Source organism: Anas acuta, chromosome W (assembly GCF_963932015.1).
Source record: "Anas acuta chromosome W, bAnaAcu1.1, whole genome shotgun sequence".
Classification (NCBI taxonomy): domain Eukaryota; kingdom Metazoa; phylum Chordata; class Aves; order Anseriformes; family Anatidae; genus Anas; species Anas acuta.
The window spans coordinates 26,341,313-26,362,291 of NC_089016.1; the positions used below are offsets into that span (position 1 = coordinate 26,341,313).

At 42.5% G+C, this 20,979-nt stretch overlaps 1 protein-coding gene across 9 annotated transcripts in view; it reads right to left on the reverse strand.

The window, feature by feature from the left end:
• The window catches only part of LOC137846700 (ubiquitin-associated protein 2-like), a 115,047-nt gene that overhangs the window by 48,727 nt on the left and 45,341 nt on the right, over nt 1–20,979 (reverse strand). For all 9 annotated transcript variants that reach the window (XM_068664785.1, XM_068664784.1, XM_068664778.1 and 6 more), the window contains exons 6-8: nt 19,183–19,260; nt 3,362–3,416; nt 2,734–2,837 (exon numbers count right to left, since the gene is read on the reverse strand). In XM_068664785.1, coding sequence (XP_068520886.1) covers nt 2,734–2,837; nt 3,362–3,416; nt 19,183–19,260 — 237 coding nt within the window. The remainder of the gene's footprint in view (nt 1–2,733; nt 2,838–3,361; nt 3,417–19,182; nt 19,261–20,979) is intronic.

The window sequence follows — 20,979 nt, forward strand, 5'->3', positions numbered from 1 at the left end:
TTGTTCAAGTATAATCCCTTTTGGATAAGACTTGGTCATTTTGTTTCCTTCCACTTGTCCCTTCCCTTTACCTTTCTGTAGAATGTTACTTCTATAAGAATTAGGATGCTGAATTATTTGGAATACAATTACACACATGGAAGCAACATTTTGGAAACAAATAATGTGTTTGTTTTTAATTGAAAATTTTTAAGTTAATCCTCTCCCAGCACTGGCTTAAAGAGGAAATACTTTGTAAATACTTATTCTCCAAATTTAAGTTCTCTGTGGAGTTCTGTCTTCAGAAAACATTTTAATATGCAAAACTGGCTTAGCTTTTCCAGGTAGCTGCACCCTACCTCCTTTTTAATGAAATTGCAAACAGAAGACATTAATCCTCCACATAACAAGAATGCGTTAATTTTGTTTCTTTCATTGTGGATGAAAAGATATGGGACCAACACTTGTCTAAAGAAGAAACACTGCAAAATAAAATTTTCTCCCTATACTGATACATATATACAGGCATTTTGACTTTGTTTTGTCAGTTATGGTGCCTTTACACTCACTGAAAGTAAAGGAAAATTAGCAGCAGAAAGTTACTTAACATCCATAAAGAACATTCACAGTCATCTACTTTACGTTTCCACTCACCGAATTATTACGGAGGAAATTCCCTATGTTGACAAACACCCCTATATCGCAGGAAACTCCCCACACTCATACACCTAAGAGCCAACTAGGCCAAGCAAACCTCTCCTCACACTCCCCAACATCCCATACATGCCTTAAGTTGCTTCACTGAAATCCAATGCAGTTCTCGCTAACATGCGTAGGGCCTAACAGCAAAAATGGACATGTCATCAAAAAACAAGTTGTACACACACAGGCTGGTGTGCTTTTAATTTCCACTGATTTCCTTCACAGCAAACCTCCTCATGTAGACACATTTATTCTCTCCAAGGGATCTGTTCAGCTTCACCCACTCTTACTCCTGGGCAGAATTCTTCCATTACTGAAGACTGAGGAGATGCCCACAAGAGGAACAGGTTGCAAGGAGGCAGCATACATATACAAAGGCTATACAGTTCGCAGGGAGGGTCACCACCATTCAAGCTCACTTAGGAAGCAGAGCACAAGCCAAAGTCGTTTATAAACCACAGCCTCCTAACTGTGATCATTAATAAATAAACAGGGAATTTTCTACCTCTGTTCCAGCGTCCTCATGCCTTTCTTGAATATCTTTAGTCAGTCAACTTTATTGCTTCTGTTATACTTGTGACAACACATCTTGTCCTCTGCTACCATACAGCAAACATCAGCATCAGTATTCTTAAGGGTATTTTCAAGTCATTAGCTGCTCTTCTAACTCCTTACCTGATAAACTTATTTGAAAAACTAACATGAGTGAAAGTAAAAGGCATGCTCCTGTTTGTGCTACACCACCACATCACTTAAAATGCAATTCCCCGGAAAGATACCATATTTGGCAAAAAGAGCTCCCCTTCCAATGACCATTAATGTCCTCAGTGCCACTCTCCCACACTGGATTGCCAGGCAGTAGTAGCTCTCAAGTGACAAGACAGCTGCCTAGTAAGATCACCTAAACTCTGAGCCTGTTACTGCCTTCTCTGGTTAAATGAAAAATGGCTTTTATGAAGTTTAGAAAGCTGCACCTCAAGAGGTTCACTGCAGTGCTCTACGAAGCACACGATGGCCTCCAATATCAGTCTTTTCCTTCCACACTTGACGTGGAGGTTGTGAAAAAAATCATCTCAGCTAGCTTCAGCAATGAAAAGATCATAAGAGTCACTCTACTGGGTTTTTAAAAACAAGAAATCTCTCCTGTCAGTCAATGGTTTCCAGGCGTGAATGATAACATACATTAATTTCTCCATCATGGCACAGGCTTCCCTTGGTCTTCATCTCCTGCCACAGACTATGAGAAGCAGCAATCTTGTTTTTCCAAGTCACAGACAAGCACATCACATTCTTTATTTCTGAATCACCATGAAACGACTGTGAAGTGGTTCCTTTCCAGACCATCTTGTCTCTTGCCTTTAGCCAGGAGTGCACGCTTCATACTTGAAACTCCATGTAGAAACATACAGCTGCCTCTATCTTCAGAGGCAGACTGCTCTTCTGGCTTCCGTTCAAGTGCCTACTCAGGTTTTAGTTAATAATTCTCTTCAAAGGCACCAGATCTTGGAACTCTCCTCCATCCCAGAAACTCACATGCTCAAGTTCATGTGTTGTATAAGTAGAGCTTCCACAGTCATCGCAGTGTCACAAAGTGGATTTATATTTATCAACAGATTTTCCTTTTTCTTTTTCTACTTACGTATTCAGATCCTACTACTCAATGCCTGTGAACCAATCATTTTCAGTGGTACTTGCAATCTTAACTTCAATTAGGTGAAATCTTAAGCAGCACTTAAGATATCTAAACAATTCTCTACATACAAGGTTCTTCCAATAACTCTTCCAATAACCCTTTGACTTTCAAGGGATTGTTAGTACTAAAACAAAAAATTGCAAATTGCCTTCCCCTCAGTTTAACCGGAGAGTCACTTGAGCTACAGCATGCGCTATGCAATTCAGCAGTAGTTAAACTATAAAAATGAACTACTATCTGTGCCATGTGAGATGTATTCACATTTTCAGAAGGTAGCTGAATACTAACAGAACAGTTATTTTAACTGCCATTTGCTACAGGTCTTCATTCCAATCCTTCCACTTCTGGAAGCATCTTACCAGTTCCATCATCTGCATCATTCTGATCAATCTCCCAAATCTCTGATTTTGTCCCAAAGCCATCAGTGGCAGAAGACTCCGTATAGTCTGCAGGGTTAAATGTCCTAGAGTTTTAAAAGTTAAGAAATGGAAGAGAACACATGGGTCATTCATTGAACAAAACAAAAGTTTTGGTTTCCAAAGATTTTTTTTTCCTCTATGAGCAGACACGGATTAAAAAATAAAAAGAAGAAAAGAGAAAAGAAGGAAGAAAAAAGCATGGAAACTGTAGAGAAACTGAACCAAAATAAGAATTCCTGAAAATGCAGTTAACAGCATACCTAACTCCTCCCCATCCTCTAAAGCATTAGTTTATATGCTCAGCTGTGGTTGTTACTGATAGGTACAAATGGGTTCTTCCAAGTTTGACACATTAACATCAAGTGAACTTAGATTAGGATTCTATAGATGTATCCAGTCAAACGCTGGATTAAGACAAAAGTAATCCAGTTATTATCTAACGGATATATGAATTTTTGCATCTGTAGTGATTTTTTCATACATACAGCAATATGAATACGTACAGTGGCAAATAATCTTGCTACTGAGTTTGACCCTCTCCGAAATCTGTGCTCTGTATGTTTCTTACCCCATGCCTTGGGCTGAAAACCTCCCCGCTCCTCTCCCTCTGCCACGTCCAAACCCTAGGAGAGAAAACACCATTTAACAGCAACAGCAGAAAAGGAGCCGGTCACTAGTCTGTCACATTAGAAAATGCTATGATTGAAGTAAACTACCACAGTAAAATATATTTCCTTCCCAAATTTTCTCACAGGAGAATGTTTCCCTACCATACGCAAGCCACAGTTCGCTGCACGTTTCAGTAGTACTTCCATTTGCTGGCTTTTCTGTAACTAGAGAAGTAGCTCAAAATTCTAACAAAAGGACTTACCTAAAGCCTCATCCCAAATGAGTCTGCCATTGCCAAGTCAGTAGCCATTGTTCAAAAATTTGTCTCTAATTTCTCACTCTTGCCTAAGCAGCTCTAACAGCCCAGCCCTCATGCATGGTCTGGTCTCTCCAGAAATTCTCTGTCACTCCTTGTTGGTGACAAGAAAATTTAAGTACACCATTTATTTCCTTCTTTCCATCAGACTCCCTTGTCCACCTCTACCTTCTTGCACTTTCTCCTGCCTGCAACCACACATTCCTTGCATTTGCCCCTTGTAGTCACTGACATGAAAATTACTCAATTCAGATTACTCAAACAACTCCCATTATCACCCGCAAAAATTTCTTTCTATTTAAACAAAAAATTTGTTGTCCCAAATTTTGATTCCAGCCTCAGTTCACAAGCTTCTTGCTCCAGTGAATGGCTTTATTTCTGCATGCAGCTTAGCACCAACAAGGCATTTAGATTTTATTACTTAACCATCCATACAGTACAGCTCTACATAAGCCTCTAGAAACTAATTTCTTACATGTATCATTTTCTATAATGATTTTATTTTTATGCCTTTTTAGGATATCAATATCTGAGGCCTTTCCAGTTGTGTGTTTGGTTTTCTTTGAGAACTATGATTTCATATTACAAGGACAGGAGCAGGTCAAGAGCTGCAGACTGAGAACAAAGCGATGTCTATTTTAATGACAAAATTATGCAGTAATTACAAGTTAGAAAGCAACTACAAGTTTACCAGAATACAAATATTATAATCTTAAATCCCCAATGCACGGGTTGTCCAAACATCAGAACTACCTAGCATAGGCAGTTTGAAATTGGATCAAAATTACCCCTTATTTTCAGGGTACTATTTAAAATGAGTTAGAGCAATAGTTCCAGGACATGGTAAAACCAGTTCGGGAAGTTCCTTTTCTAATGACTTTCCTTTCCTTCTGCTCACCACTCGTTCTCCCCCTTGCCCTAGTTCACTGTGCAAGTTTTGAAAGATTTCTTGTTATTTAAAACGTTTCCTACCTACATTTTTAAGGACTTCTCAGAAGCATTGAGATACCAGGATAGCTTTATCCACATTTTGTCAGAGTTTACCCATACTCTATACAAGATACTGCTAGCTACAGGGAAGCTTTGAAAATCTGCAGAAGGATTTCCATCCAGGCACACATGGTATTTTTGTGGAACAGGAACACAGAGCTGAAGCCTGACAATAGGCCAGGCCTGCTATCTCTACATTTTCCTCTATTTGCTCTCTTTTCACCATTGGCTGGAGAAAGGAGAGAGGTTAGCAAGGAGGTAACACCAGCTGCCATCCAGCAATTGCCAGCCCTCTTCACTGAGGGCACAACATGGGGCTGTGTATTTAGCCATAAATGTAATTCCCCCAAACCCCACTGTACCAACTGATCCTAACTCAGGCTCTGAACCTCCTGTTGCAGCCTCATGCCTCTCCTTCACCCAGCTGATATCCCCAACCTGGGGAGCTAGTCCATGGCATAAAGGGGTTGCAGCACTCAGACTCACAAAGACAGAAGCCAGTGCAGCATTTATTAATGGAGCACACAACAGAGGACAACATTTTTTTGGAAAAGCTCAGCTATGAAACAAATGAGGAGCTGCAAACCACAGAAACAGACAAGCAGCAATACATTTGACTAAGGCAGACATCAGATATAGAAACATCAGCTAGAATAGCTAGCATGAAAGGAGGTAAAGCCTTCCCAGCCTCTCAAGTTCAAAAATCCCAAAGAATGACCTTAGCATATAAAGCGGAAGATGGTTGTAGCAAGTGAGGCTTACATAAGATGATGTATCAGCATCTGCACAATAAACTACCAGCTAAAAGCAACATTAAGAATCTCTAACAACTTTAAAGTATTTTGACTGTAAAAGAAATCACACTGTTTACGTTACAAGTCTTAGAAGACTATTAGCCAGCAAAGATTTGTCTGTATCAGATCACTTTGGAAATTAATCCCGAACTTGAAATTCAGTGGGTTCCCTTAATTTCACAAAACCATGTCAATGCTTTTTGTCAAAACAAATTCATTAACATTTTATCAAATGCTTACTCATTTCTGTTCCAGGAAACCAAGAGTGGGGAACTATGTTTCAAGTTGATTCCAATTAATATTCCTGCTACTACCCTATCCAATGCCATAATTTTAAGTGATGAAATATTCAAAAGATTTTGTTTTCTTTAATATTTTAACACTGTTCAATCATGTGTTGTTTCCTTTTATGCTCTCCAGCACATCTCAGTCAACTAGGTTCACATTGGTATCACTTGGTCACTTTACAGTTAACTTCTCCAACATTCATTCCAGAAAAGAAAGCAGGTGGGGAGATTTTCTGTTTCCAGTGGGAAAATACACTGGGAAACACACTGGGAAACACACTGGGAGTTCAAAACTCCCATAATCACATGAGTCTTAACTCTGATACTTCTCCTACATAAGGAAAAATGCTTCAGCTCACTCAATTTCTTCCCCAAAACAAATGTACACTGACAGGGAGCACAAGATGAATGTGTAGTCCCACAACCTAAATGGGACTATCCCATTAATGTAATAGCCTATTTTATAGAAAACAGATTAGTTTACGGACTGAAATCCTTTCGCAGAAAGGTACACTATTTCAAAACTAAGATTTTCACACTGACTGGTTTAAATTAGACAAAAATATTATCAAGGTTAAGAAAGAGGCCTAAGAATAACTGAAAGGGAAAGGAAACAGACTGGAAGACCAGGTAACGCTCAAGAGCTGTGTTTATCTCAGACTACAGAGTAGTTGGTGTAGTGGGTTTACGTGGCAAGGTTTTGGTAGCAGGGAGCCATAGGGGTGGTTTCTGTGAGAAAGATCTAGAAGCTGCCCCATGTTTGGTAAGGGCCCCACTGCTGACCAGAGCCGAGCCAATAAGCGATGTTGTTTTGCACCTCTGTGAAAGCATATTTAAGACAGGGAAAAAAATCACTGCGCCGCACAGCAGCTGGGAGAGTGAGAGGAGTGAGGAACAGCCTTGCAGGCGCCAAGGTCAGTGCAGAAGGAGGGGGAGAGGTGCTCCAGGCGCCGGAGCAGAAGTCCCCTGCGGCCTGTGGTGAGGACCATGGTGAAGCAGGATGTCCCCCTGCAGCCCACGGAGTACCACGGTGGAGCGGGGTTCCATGCTGTAGCCCGTGGAGGAGACCACGGTGGAGCAGGTAGACCTGCACCGATGGAGGCTGCCGCCTGTGGAAGACCCCTGCCGGAGCAGATTCCGGGCCGGACCTGTAGCCCATGGAGAGGAGACCACGCAGGAGCAGGTGATCTGGCAGAAGCTGCTGCCTGTGGGGGACCCAGGTTGGAGCAGTTTTCTCCTGAGGGATGGACCCCGTGGTACGGACCCATATCTGGAGCAGTTCTGGAAGAGCTGCTGCCTGTGGGAAGCCCACGCCGGATCAGTTCATCAAGGACTGCATCCCGTGGGTGGGACCCCACAGCACAGGGGACGAGAGTGACCGAGAAGGAGCAGCGGAGAAGAAGCGCTGTAGACTGACCATAACCCCCATTCCCCCGTTCCCCTGCGCCGCTCGGGGGGAGGAGGTGGAAGAGGGTGGATGGGGGGGAAGGTGCTTTTGGTTTCTTTCCTTTGTTTCTCACTTCTCTAGCTTGTTAGTAATTAGCAATAAATCTTACTATCTCCTTATGCCGAGTCTGTTTTGCCCGTTACAATAATTACTGCATGATCTTCTCATCCTTATCTCAACCTTTGAGCCCTTTTCATCATATTTTCTCCCCGTTCCTCTTTGAGGAGGGGGAGTGAGAGAGCGGCTGTGGTGGAGCTCGGCTGCCCACTCGAGCGGAACCACCACACTTATGTTAAACCTAAGTTCTGGTTAATCTCAAAAAAAAAAAAATCACATAATGCTAACTACAGCGAAACTAAACAGACTTCAAACTGTGACCTCCAGAAGGTCTGCTCTGCATTCCTGTTTTAGAAAAACAACATCCTTACTAGTTCTGGCAAAGCAAATTCAAAATATGTTCTTTTCCAACTGTGCTAAGGTTTTAAAACAAGAAAATGTTTAGATATGCAATTCTGGTTACAGAAGCTCATTTTCTTCCAGATATCTTTTCTTCTTAACTTTTTAAGATAAAAAATAGGCTATCACAAACACAATTTGGACTAGTCTGATATTTACGAAAAAGGCACACTGCTCTATTTTCTTACGAAACCAGGAAATGTTTGAAAGGTTCCTTGTCAGGTACTTTAAATCCAAAATTAAAACCTCATGTTTTCCCCTTTCACTTTTATTTCTGTTTCGCTAGATTGAATTTGGTGTTGGTCTCCACATTTTTGCCATGTGCACATTGCTCTGGAAGAATGAAAAGGAAAGGAATTCAGGAACAGAAGTACAAGTGATAAATCCACTTTCACTTTGCAAACGAGTTGAATTGCTACACATGTATCTAATAATTTATGTGCTGAATGAAGCCGAGAAGTAGATCTACGTACAATCTTGTCATTGACTACTGTCAAAGTCTGTGGAAACGTATAAGAGTTGAAACCACAACACCATTCCTCTGGACACAATCCTGATCTTCAGCCATTTGTAGCTCAGACACTTCCTGAGCCAAACAATTTACATAATTCACCAGCCTTGTTCATTCAGCATTGTTTTTCAATTTGGTTAGTTAGTTTGTTGTTATGTTTGTTGTTTTTTGTTTTTCTTTTTCCTGTGATTTTTTTTGAATACATTTGTCAAAACACCCCACATATAAATTTTCAGCATCCACAAGACCTTAAGTAAAGAGTTTCTCAGGTTAACTTCATATATTAAAACCACTTCCTTACATTCGTTCTGAACCTATAACTTACTGATTTAATATCCTCTCACTCTCATATTTGCATGAGTGATGAACTCATTTCCCCACAGAACTTTCTCGCTAGAAACTTTACAGATGTCTACCACAACCCTCTGTTTTGCAGTCTGCGAAGTCCTACTCTGGAGATATTCAAGGCCCGTCTGGATGCCTACCTGGGAAGCCTGCTCTAGGGAACCTGCTTTGGCAGGGGGGTTGGACCCGATGACCTCATGAGGTCCCTTCCAACCCCTACAATTCTGTGATTCTGTGATACTTTGCTTATTATTCCTTACATCCCATAAAAGCAATCTTCCCAGTACCTTTCAAAGTCTTTTTTCTTGCTCTACCATTCCCTTTTTAACATAGGGTAGAAGAGAGGGGGAGAACCAGACCTGCACTTAAAACTGAAAATGAGGGAATAGTACCAAACAGAAACATCAAGAACTATTGTGCCTATATAGTTCTTTAATTTATATATAGCACTGCAGCTGTATGAAACACAAATAAAGGGAATGTTTCAAGAATAAAGAGTCTTGAAGACATAACCATCAAATATAATCACTTTGATGCAATTATCAATAACCATTATAGTATGTTTCTAACAGCAAAATAAAACTCATTCAATAAATTCATTTGTGGAAAGACAGACGGGAAGGCGACATTACAAAACCCAAGTTCCTTGACTCCTTTCCAAATGAAAGTTTACAAACACTTCAGCAAGCACAGATTAACAGCTGAGAAGCAAAGCAATTCCAGCAGGGATGTGTCCCGAATTGCATCCTGTGGCACACTTCTGCTTTCTCTTAATCCCTCAGTACTGCATACTGAACTGGTTTCAGATAGGATAGTTAATTTTCCTCCTAGTAGATGGTAGGGTGCTGTGTTTTGAATTTAGGATGAGAAGAGTGCTTATAACATGATGATGTTTTAACTGTTCCAGAGCAGCGCTTACACTAAGCCAAGGACTTTTCAGCTTCTTGCTCTGTCCTGCCAGCGGGCAGGCTGGGGGTGCAGCAGGAGCTGGGAGGGGACAGACCCAGGACAGCTGACCCAAACTAGCCAAAGGGGTATTCCATACCATCTGATGTCATGCTGAACAATATATAGGGGTGGCTAGCCGGGGTGGGGGGGCCGGCTGCTCGGGATTAGGCTGGGCATCAGTTAGCAGGTGGTGAGCAATTGCATTATGTATCACTTGTTTTGTACACAGTAGTAGTAGTACTGTTATCATTATTATCATTTCCCTTTCTTTTCTGCCCTAATAAACTGTCTCTATCTCAACCCACAGGTTTACATTTCTTTCTGACACCCTACCCATTCCCAGAGAGGGAGGGGGGAGGGGGAGCGAACGGCTGTGTGGTGCTGAGCTGCCGGCCCGGTTAAACCTCAACAGTCCTTTTGGCGCACAACGTGGGGCTCGAAGGGTTGAGATAATGACAGATCTGACCAGAGTGTGTTAAACTAAAATTGGTATAAGTATTAGACCTGCTTAATAGTTGCTAGTCACAGCATTGATTGCTTTAATCTCAAGTCTGCTGAGCCTGTTTTCCAAATTGAGTATTATAGCACGTTACTTTCTGTATGTGCTCCCTGTTGTGCTGTTTATCCTTTCCAGGCCGTGGTTTAAGGTCATTATGGTACTGTGCAGTGCAACAGTGGCTTATGATATGATGAAATTTCTGGTCATGATTCTAACCTGCTGATTTGTACTCAGCACTGTCATCAACTCTACTTTGGAAACCATATCTTGGAAACTATTAACAATTACACCTATTGCTTTTTTTCTTCAGGGAGCCAATCTGTTGAGGGGAAAGGGGAAGATATTTTTTCCTACTTGTTCACTCTCCCTTTCTCCTTCACCACCCTCTTATCCTCTGAGATACTTACAATAGTTCTCCAAGATGTTGGATATCCTTGGGATGTTCAGACTAGCATGGTGTTATTGTTATGTCTCCTGAATGCGCTTCAGGTTTTGTCTAAGGTTAAAAACCTACTTTGGAATCTCATCCAGAGATGTGTCCTGAGGCAGGATAGTTGTGAGTGGCAGGGAGTGTGGGAGGATATAGGCAGGAATCTAGAGCAGTGGGCACCTCCAGTGCTTTGGAAATTCACCCCTGAACAACTGCAAAATCCTAAAATACTGATAGAATGCTTGAAAAAGGGGTGTCATGACTCTGGCAATACCACAGAGACACAAATCACTACAACGTGCTAGGGCCTGGCCTATGCCTACTGAGCTGCAATCAATGCCACTATAACCCTAGTGACAGACCCTGCGGCCACTCCAAGTCCCATGACAGGCCCAACGGCCACTCCAACACCTGCAGCCACTGTAACCCCTACGACAGACCCCACAGCTGCTCCAGCCCACGACAGGCCCTGCAGTTCTTCCAATCCCTGTGAAAGGCCCTGCAGCTGGGTCAGGGAAAAAGACTGTAGCAGTGCAAGTTGCCCCTGTAGCGAAGATAAAACAACGGATGCAAAAGTCATGTCGTTTAGAACACAGAGACACTCCTACTGGGGAGGAAGACAATGACAAGATGGGCTACTCCGAAGTGGATGGGCCATCACATGAACGGGAAGATGAAGAAGAAGATATCACAAAAGCATCAATAACTTCAGAAGGCCTATCCCAGCATGAGCTACGAGATGTGCAAATAGATTTTGGTCACTGAATAGGTGAGCAGCTTGTCACCTGGCTGCTCCGGTGCTGGGACACCGGAGCCAAGTGTGTGGAATTAGAGGGCAGGGAATCCAGGCAGCTGGGATCCTTTGCTAGAGACGCAGGCATTGACAAAGCAATTGCAGATGGAGCACGACCTCACAGCCTCTGGAGGAGTCTCCTCTCAGCAGTGAAGGAAAGGTATCCCTTCAAGGAAGAACTTGTATGTCTACCAGTAAGTGGGCCACTATGGAGAAGGGAATCCAGTACCTGAGGGAATTAGCCGTACGGGAGGTGATTTATGAGGACCCAGACCTCAGACAAACATCCACAGATCCAGATGAAGTCAAGTGTACACTACCCACGTGGCAGAAGTTTGCACGGAATGCACCATCATCATATGCCAGCTCACTGGCAATAATGGCCTGGAAAGATGATGAGGAATCCACAGTGGATGAAGTGGCTAAACAACTCCGGCAGTGTGAAGGAAGTCTCTCCTCTTCCTTACAGGCCTGCGTCTCAGCTGTGGAGAAACTTTCTGAAGAGTTCCAACAACTTAAAGATATTCTATCTTCCGCCCCACCTGAAAAAAACAGTGTCCACCAACTAAAAGAGAATACTTTTGAGAAATTGTCTGAAAAGTTCCACCAACTTGAAGAGAGATTATTTTCCTACCCACTCGTACAAACCGGTGTCTCAGCTATCAGGGGTAAGTGTTCATCCGCACAAGGAAGACGATATGGTGGGTACACACCCCATGCCACCCTGTGGTTTTACCTAAGTGACCATGGAGAGGACATGAGAAAATGGGATGGAAAATCTACCGCGACCCTAGAGGCACGGGTACGTGAGTTGCAAAAGAAAACAATCAGGAAAAAGGGGTTCTCTGAAAAGCTTGCTGCTCCAACTTCCAGCAGGCAGTCCTTCAAACACAGAAACGAAGAAGATTCTGACCAGGATTAGAGAGGCCTTTCCTCCAGCCAGGGGAAGGAAAGGGACAATCGAGTTTATTGGACTGTGCGGATTCGATGGCCTGGCACGTCAGATGCACAAAAGTATAAGGCTTTAGTAGACACCGGTGCACAATGTACTATAATGCCATCAAGCTATAAAGGGCCAGAGCCCATCTGTATTTATGAAGTGACAGGGGGGATCCCAGCAGTTAACTGTATTGGAGGCTGAAGTGAGTCTGACTGGGAATGAGTGGGAAAAGCACCGCATTGTGACTGGCCCAGATGCTCCATGTATACTTGGCATAGACTATCTTAGAAGAGTATATTGCAAGGACCCAAAAGGGTTCCGGTGGGCTTTTGGCATAGCTGCCTTAGAAACAGAGGACATTAAACAATTATCTACCTTGCCCGGTCTCTCAGAGGACCCTTCTGTTGTGGGGTTACTGAGGGTCAAAGAACAGTGGGTGCCAATCGCCACCACAACTGTGCACCGGTGGCAATATCACACAAACTGAGACTCCCTGATTGCATCCATAAGCTAATTCGTCAATTGGAGAGCCAAGGAGTGATCAGCAAGACTCATTCACCTTTCAATAGTCCCACATGGCCAGTGTGAAAGTCTAATGGCGAGTGGAGACTAACAGTGGACTATCGTGACCTGAAAGAAGTCACACGACCACTGAGTACTGCTGTGCCGGACATGCTAGAACTCCAGTACGAACTGGAATCAAAAGGCAGCCAAGTGGTACGCCACAATTCATATCGCTAATGCATTTTTCTCCATCCCTCTAGCAGCAGAGTGCAGGCCACAGTTTGCTTCACTTGGAGGGGAGTCCAATACACCTGGATTCAGTTGCCCTTGGGGTGGGAACACAGCCCTACCATTTTCCATGGACTGATCCAGTCTGCGCTGGAGCAGGGGGAAGCTCATGAACACCTGCAGTACATTGATGACATCATTGTGTGGGGTGACACAGCAGAGGAAGTTTTCAAGAAAGGGAAGAAAATAGTCCAAATCCTTCCGAAGGCTGGTTTTGCTATAAAACAAAATAGTCAAAGGACCTGCACGAGAGATCCAGTTTTTAGGAATAAAATGGCAGGATGGACATCATCAAATCCCAGTGGATGTGATCAACAAAATAACAGCTATGTCTCCACCAACTAGCAAAAAAGAAACATAGACTTTCCTAGGTGTCGTGGGGTTTTGGCACATTCCAAATTACAGTCTGATTGTAAACCCGCTCTACCAAGTAACCCGCAAGAAGAATGAGTTTGAATGGGGCCCTGAGCAACGACAAGCCTTTGAACAAATCAAGCAGGAAATAGTTCATGCAGTAGCCCTTAGGCCAGTCCGAAAAGGACCAGATGTAAAGAATGTGCTCTACACTGCAGCCGGGGAGAATGGCCCCACCTGGAGCCACTGGCAGAAAGAACCTGGGGAAATTTGAGGTCGACCCCCAGGGTTTTAGAGTCAGGGATACAGAGATGGAAGGCTGCTGTATGGAGTCCTACACAACGAATTGCAGAAGCTGCTGAGGGAGAAGGTGAATTGAGTCAGTTTTGTAAAGGTATGCCACGTAGATGCTCATGTGCCCAAGAGTCAGGCCACTGAAGGACATCAAAACAACTAGCAGGTGGATCAGGCTGCTAAGATTGAAGTGGCTCAGGTGGACCTGGACTGGCAACATAAAGGTGAATTATTTATAGCCCGATGGGCCCATGACACCTCGGGCCATCAAGGTAGAGATGCAACATACAGATGGGCTCGTGATCGAGGGGTGGACCTGACCATGGACGCTATAGCACAGGTTATTCATGAATGTGAAACATGTGCTGCAATTAAGCAAGCCAAACGGTCAAAGCCTCTTTGGTATGGAGGACAATGGCTGAAATATAAATATGGAGAGGCCTGACAGACTGATTACATCACGCTCCCTTAAACCCGCAACGGCAAGCGCCACATACTTACCATGGTGGAAGCAACTACCAGATGGCTGGAAACATAGCCTGTACCCCATGCCACCGCCCAGAACACTATCCTGGGCCTTGAAAAGGAAGTCCTATGGCTACATGGCACCCCAGAAAGAATAGAGTCAGACAATGGGATTCATTTCCGAAACAACCTTTTAGACACTTGGGCCAAAGAACATGGTGTTGAGTGGGTGTATCACATCTCCCATCATGCACCAGCCTCCGGGAAAGTTGAACGATACAGTGGACTGTTAAAGACTACACTGAAAGCAATGGGTGCTGGGATATTCAAAAATTGGGATACGCATTTGGCAAAGGCCACCTGGTTAGTCAATACTAGGGGATCTGCCAACCGAGTTGCACCTGCCCAATCAAACCTGCTATGTAATGTAGAAGGGGACAAAGTTCCTGTAGTGCACGTCAGAAACATGCTGGGTAAAACAGTCTGGGCTACTCCTGCCTCAGGAAAAGGCAAAACCATTCGTGGGTTTGCTTTTGCTTTTGACAGAATTGGACAAGCACAGAGATGTGATGGAATGAGAACGGGCTTCAATATCTGACGATCTAACACCACATACTATCTCTTCTTGACATCAGGAGGGGGTTCTTCACAGAGAGGGTGGTTGCACACTGGAACAGGCTCCCCAGGGAAGTGGTCACTGCACCGAGCCTGTCTGAATTTAAGAAGAGATTGGACTGTGCACTTAGTCACATGGTCTGAACTTTTGGGTAGACCTGTGCGGTGTCAAGAGTTGGACTTGATGATCCTTAAGGGTCCCTTCCAACTCAGGATATTCTATGATTCTATGATTCTGCCCTAAAAAGACTGCTGTGACAGATGGAGCCCCAAGTCAGTCAAGACTAAACAAATTTAATGGACATTTCATATACATATATGAAGGTGGTGACTAACTGGAACGTATTGGGAAGCATGGAATCTAAGCATGACATAAATGGTATGGAATAAGGGGTGGATATTGTTCTGGTTTCAGCTAGGACAGAGTTAATTTTCTTCCTAGTAGCTGGTAGGGTGCTGTGTTTTGAATTTAGGATGAGAAGAGTGCTGATAACATGCTGATGTCTTAATTGTTGCTGAGCAGTGCTTACACCAAGCCAAGGGCTTTTCAGCTTCTCGCTCTGTCCTGCCAGCGAGCAGGCTAGGGGTGCAGCAGGAGCTGGGAGGGGACAGACCCAGGACAGCTGACCCAAATTGGCCAAAGGGATATTCCATACCATCTGATGTCATGCTGAACAATATATAGGGGTGGCTAGCTGGGGTGGGGGGCATTGGTTAGCAGGTGGTGAGCAATTGCATTTATTATTATTATTATATTTATTATTATTATTATTATTTTCCTGTCTTAATAAACTGTCTTTATCTCAACCCACAGGCTTCATTTTCATGATTTTCTCCCCCATCCCAGAGAGGGAGGGGGGAGGGTGAGCGAACGGCTGTGTGGTGTTTAGCTGCTGGCCGGGTTAAACCACAACATGGATCTACTTCAAATCCCTGCTCTCCTGAGTGCCAACAACCAGCACTGTTTGTATGCTGTCTACATACTACCCTTCATAGTTGCAAGGAATGGCACAGTCATTAACCGAAGATCAGTCTGTTAATGGCACAGTCACAGAAGATCTACCACATCAGTAAACTACAGCACTTAGTGCTGCCTACAGCACTAAAGCTGAAATGCTTATAATCAAGCTTTGCTTTTTTCCTCCCCCAATGAATACTTCACTATCACCACAGAATCTACCCCATTTCTGCTGGTTTCAGTGCATGTCATTTCTTAAAAATTTTTTCTACAATGAAGCAGTAATGTGATGGCCCAGCAAATCTCTCTCTAGAAAGCAGCCAGTAAGATAATTCCAGCCTGAGAAGGTACCTTAAAATAGCTGGAGTACGTTGTTTGCATATTAGCTAACCCCTAATTTTGTATATGTTTCCTAGATTCCTACAAACACACTGCATGAAACATTTCCAAAAAAAAGGTCTCTGTTGTGATTACTGTTATATATGGAGTGGTAATTCGTATCGAGAAAATGGTTGATATTAATAAAGAAGGGGGAGATGTGGGACTGTGGCCATGGGGGTCGACAAGCCTCGTGGTTAATGATAACATCAGACTCTTAACGATGAGGCCATCAGGAATGTAAAAGAGTTTAGAGGGAACAAAGAAGGGTGATTCAGGAGACTCCTTGCAGTCTCAGTTTCTTCTTCTCCAGCTGTTAAGGCATGGATGTTTCTGGGGGTTTGCTGTTGTTGTTATTTGCAAAGTTGTTTGACCAATGAAAAGTTGTTTTTGAAAAGGACTATTTTGGGGAGAAGGGCATAAGAGGGGAGCCTGCCCTCAAGATAAAAAAAGGCAACGTGATGAAGTTATGTCATCAATAAAGAAACAACAAGAAGGAATGAAAAGGAACAGGCTAGCAGAATGGAGACCAGGATGGGAACAGGCACATTGATCACCTCATGAAGATAGGTTTGGCCAAACGTAGCAAAGCGCACAAAGAAGCTCATATAGAAAGTATCTGGAAATGGGCGCACCGGAGCTGGGAAGAAGCTCAAGCTGAGAGAAGCGAACCCGCGCACACAACTGCCTCTCACTGGTAAGCAGTTGCGCATTATGGGGAATCATACGTCCTTAGGAACAAAAACTGTCCTGGTAACCTTACAGCTTATTCTTCTTATTAACAGTCAGACAGTTTATGATCCCGAAATATGGGACCAAACTGAGGTCAAGGTGTGGGACTCTGCAACTAAAAACGACAAGGTTGCAGTGGGATTGCTTGGCACCTGGCGAGCAGTCTCTGAGGCCTTAAAGAGCCCTGTGGGACCACAGTCAGAAACGTGTGGTTTGCCAAACAGTGAGGGAGCTGCGGGCTCCTTTACTGATCTGACTGCTACGCCATGGGCCCCTCTGCTGCTACAGCCATCAAAGGCTTTTGCTGTTCCGCCCCCTGTTGACCTGAACGTGCCTTTTGACCCAGGCCTCATTGGCCTTGAAAAGGAGATGGATATGCTTTTCTTCAATCTGGGAAGAACGGGATACATAAGGCCTGAAGACCGAGTTGCTTGACAACTTAAAGTGAGACATATTGTTCAAAAGGAATGGAAAATGGAGACTGTTAAGTCATGGAACTTAAAGGATTGTTTGTTACCTTTCCTGATTGTACATATGTATAGGCATACTCGGGTTTAGCATGTAAAAGCAATGTTCTATATATTTAGAATGTTTGATGTTTGTGTGTGAGTGTTGGTGGAGCGTAGACTCCCCGCACACCCAGTGCTGTTTACTTGCCTTTTATACCTTTTATAAATATTCCTTTTATAAATATTACTAAATTCAGATTGAGTTGAGACTTCATTTATAACATTACCAATCTATATACTTTTAGCTGAAGTACTTTATCCCCAAATGTGACTATTATTTTATTTAACAGCAAATAAAGACTACTGAATAAAATGGCAAAAGCTTTTTTCTTATATCTACTAATAACCAGGAGGTTATGCATCCCTGAAAAGATGTGAATTACACAGCTTTATGTTATTCCCTGCAGATTTCAAGGGCTTGCATTATTAAATTAAATTAGGTATTTCCTGCCATATAACACACACACTTGTAATATAATGATCCTGAAGCCATTCAAAGGATTTATTACAGACAACTGAGGAGACTTCATCAAGACACTTTGTTCACATGAATGTAGAGTCTAAACTACTGGGTAGAGATACAGATACACTGTATACACTATCCCAGCGAACAGAAATTGGTTTAAGTTGTTCCTGTTTCTTCAGTCAGGTATGTCAGTTTGATACTGATGATTAAGTGCCTTGGCTTGAGACGTACAACGTTCATCTGGAGAGCGACAGAGTTGACAATGAACACAATGAATTGCTCTTAAAAACAAATCAAGAACTAGAACTTGAAATTAACCTTTAAGTTTCATGCAACAACTTAAAAAAAAATCCTAACTTTGTATTTACAACTTGTATAAAGAATTATTGTATAAAGCAAACACTTAAAGACTTAAGTTCCACCTATAACACTATATACCACGCCCTCCCCTGCAAAGGGCTTTCTGCACAAGCCATTTCATGACTGCTGATCTGCTGATTACATGCACAACCAAGTCACTCACAACCCTCTGGAAGCTACATGTCTTTGCATCTTTCCACTCCCTTCAAGATACAGATTTGGAGACAATGAAGTTGGATGTGCCAGTCATTGAATGCCTCGTTACTGGATATTCCAAAGAGAAGAGTCCTTTTTTGAAGGTAGGAATGTTTTTCCATAACTTGGACATTACTTATTATGTTAGCCCTGCTGTGCACTTCATCAGTTTAATACCCATCTCCCAATACAATCTTAGGTTACCCATTTCCCTTCCTCTTGCTTTAAGAAAAACAAGCTTCTTTCCACTCAAACCCATGAAAATCCAAACAAACTATGCATCCCTTGATTCCGCATCAAGTCCATTGTCAACATCTTTCCCATCTCTTTTACAGGATGCACAATTCTACCTGTGACTCCACAGTGATCTTTCCACACCTCTCCTTATCAACAACTTCATGCCAAAACTTCTCTCACCAAAAAGCCGCTAAGTTAGCTAATGCTCTCTGACTGGGTACTGAAAGCAGAAGACAAACCTAACAACAGGATCTACCCCAAAGAAATGGGGCAAGCACACAACAAATCCCTCCCCGAGAGCTCCACAGATGGAATCTTGTGCTTTCCTGCTACCAATGTACATCTTGAAGAGCCCAGTGCACTCCAACTTCCAGGCCACCATTATTCGATCTGGGAAAACAGCTCTCGATAGCCAGAGCACACCAGCATACCACACGAAAAATTGCAAAAATAATTGATATAAATCACCTTTAAGTCACTCTAAGACCAAACAATGAGAAGGGCTATGGGGGGTGGCAAGTAACTAAATTAAAAGTGGATGAAGTGCTTATGGAATCAAAGGATAACCAAATACTTAAGTTTTTAAGTAAGCACATGCGGGGGGGGGGGAGGGATTCCATTTCAGGAAATGAAATCAGGGCCAGTCCCACACCAATGCCACCATCTCACCTCTCCCACGGCCACGTTTTCCACAATCTGAAGGCCTGTCTCCTTGATTGTTGTCCAATCCATTCTCTTCATCTCTAACTGTGGAGAGAAGACAGCTTAACAGAAATTTTAGAGATTCATACATAAGACAATATAGCCATCTGCTTAAATTGAATCCTTTGAAAAGGAAATATAAGATTTTCAGAGTGGTATGGTCAAGATATCAGTCACCCCTCTTCTTTGCAGGCCTAGCCACAAGCAAGTTGCTTACTTGGAATTTGACAATTAGAAAGGAAAATGTCCGTTAAGAGGGAAACATATCAGATGCTTATTTTTTGAAGAAGTGCAGCGCTTTGCAGCCTACCCTATTAAATTAGTTATAGTCCCACTTCTCTGAATAGGGAAGAAACGAACTGCCTCATACTTCACTTTCTTGTGAATGTGTTAGTTGGCAACAGTGGAAGAATAAGGGATAACCAAGAATACCAAATCTCCTATCTGTCAGTGTCACATCCCTACACAACAAGGAGAATTTAACTCTCCTCTGTATTTAAATCAGAGGATGATGGTGACAGAAGGCTAGATGTTTGAAAAGCACTACAACTTCTATTTTGTGGGAAACTGCTGAGTAGATATGTAGATATTCTGAAAGATGGCTGGCTCTCTGAAGAAAATTGATGACTGTCCACTTAAAACACTGCTGAGTATTTTGTATTGCACAGTTTGTCCTAATAGCAGCAGCAAAACCATTAACACATGCATAAAAAGGTGGGAAGAAAACACAAGATCTGGTAACCACCTGAAAATCTTTAGTTTCAGTTTAGGAAAGAAACAAACAGCATCTGTTTCTGGCAAAAATCTTGCCTCTCACTTTCATTTTTGATGTTACTCTATCCTACAGAGCTTCTCAATGCTTTCAACGGCACAATATTTTAATATATTCCAATAATTAATTAGAAAAGTTGGTGATTGTTATAAATACTTTTTCCTGCTTCTCAAGGAAAAGGATTGTTCTTTTTTTCATCTCTCTCCATTCTCTGCTCATTTATCAGTGCTGTTGATGGCTCTTATAGGCAATACATGTAGCTTAGACATTGCTAAGAAAGCTTAGTAGAAAAAGGCTATGTGAATCCAATAGCAATTTAATGTGTTTGAGGTCTTGTTAGTGTTAGGTCAGAGGTTGGACTAGGTGATCCTGGAGGTCTCTTCCAACCTGGATGATACTGTGATGCTACCTGCTTTGGAAAATATTAGTCCTCTTTTGCACAAGGTCCTATTAGACCTGTATAAACTGTAGCTTTTTCTTTTTTTCTTTTTTTTTTTTTTTTTTAATGTTTTAGTTCACAAAGCACTTTCTCCGTTGTAGTAACTCACCCGTGGCTGGCTTACATCAGTAATACATGCTAGAGATCGATAATGATCCCAGTCTTTTCATTCCCCTTATGAGAAGATGAGAACATTTTCAGGTTATCCCACTCATAAAAGGAGATGGAGTCAAAGCTGGATATTTTTTTCATTAAAAGAAACAAAGTATATCAGCTGTGCAGTGAAATACTTGCTCTCAGTCTTACAAAGACTCAATTATAAAACTTAAATAAAAGACCAGTAAGCACAAGATCAATTAATATAAAAAAAAAGGACAGAAACTGAAAAATACAAGCACAGACTATCCCAAAACTAAGTCACATAGAGAGATCAAGCATACCTGTCACGTAAACAAGTTATAACCACTTAGGCATGGAGCTATACCTCTGACGTTCTTATTCCATTACGCATTTGCTCTCAATCAGTTTCACCTGCAAGAAAAGTGCCTGAAGC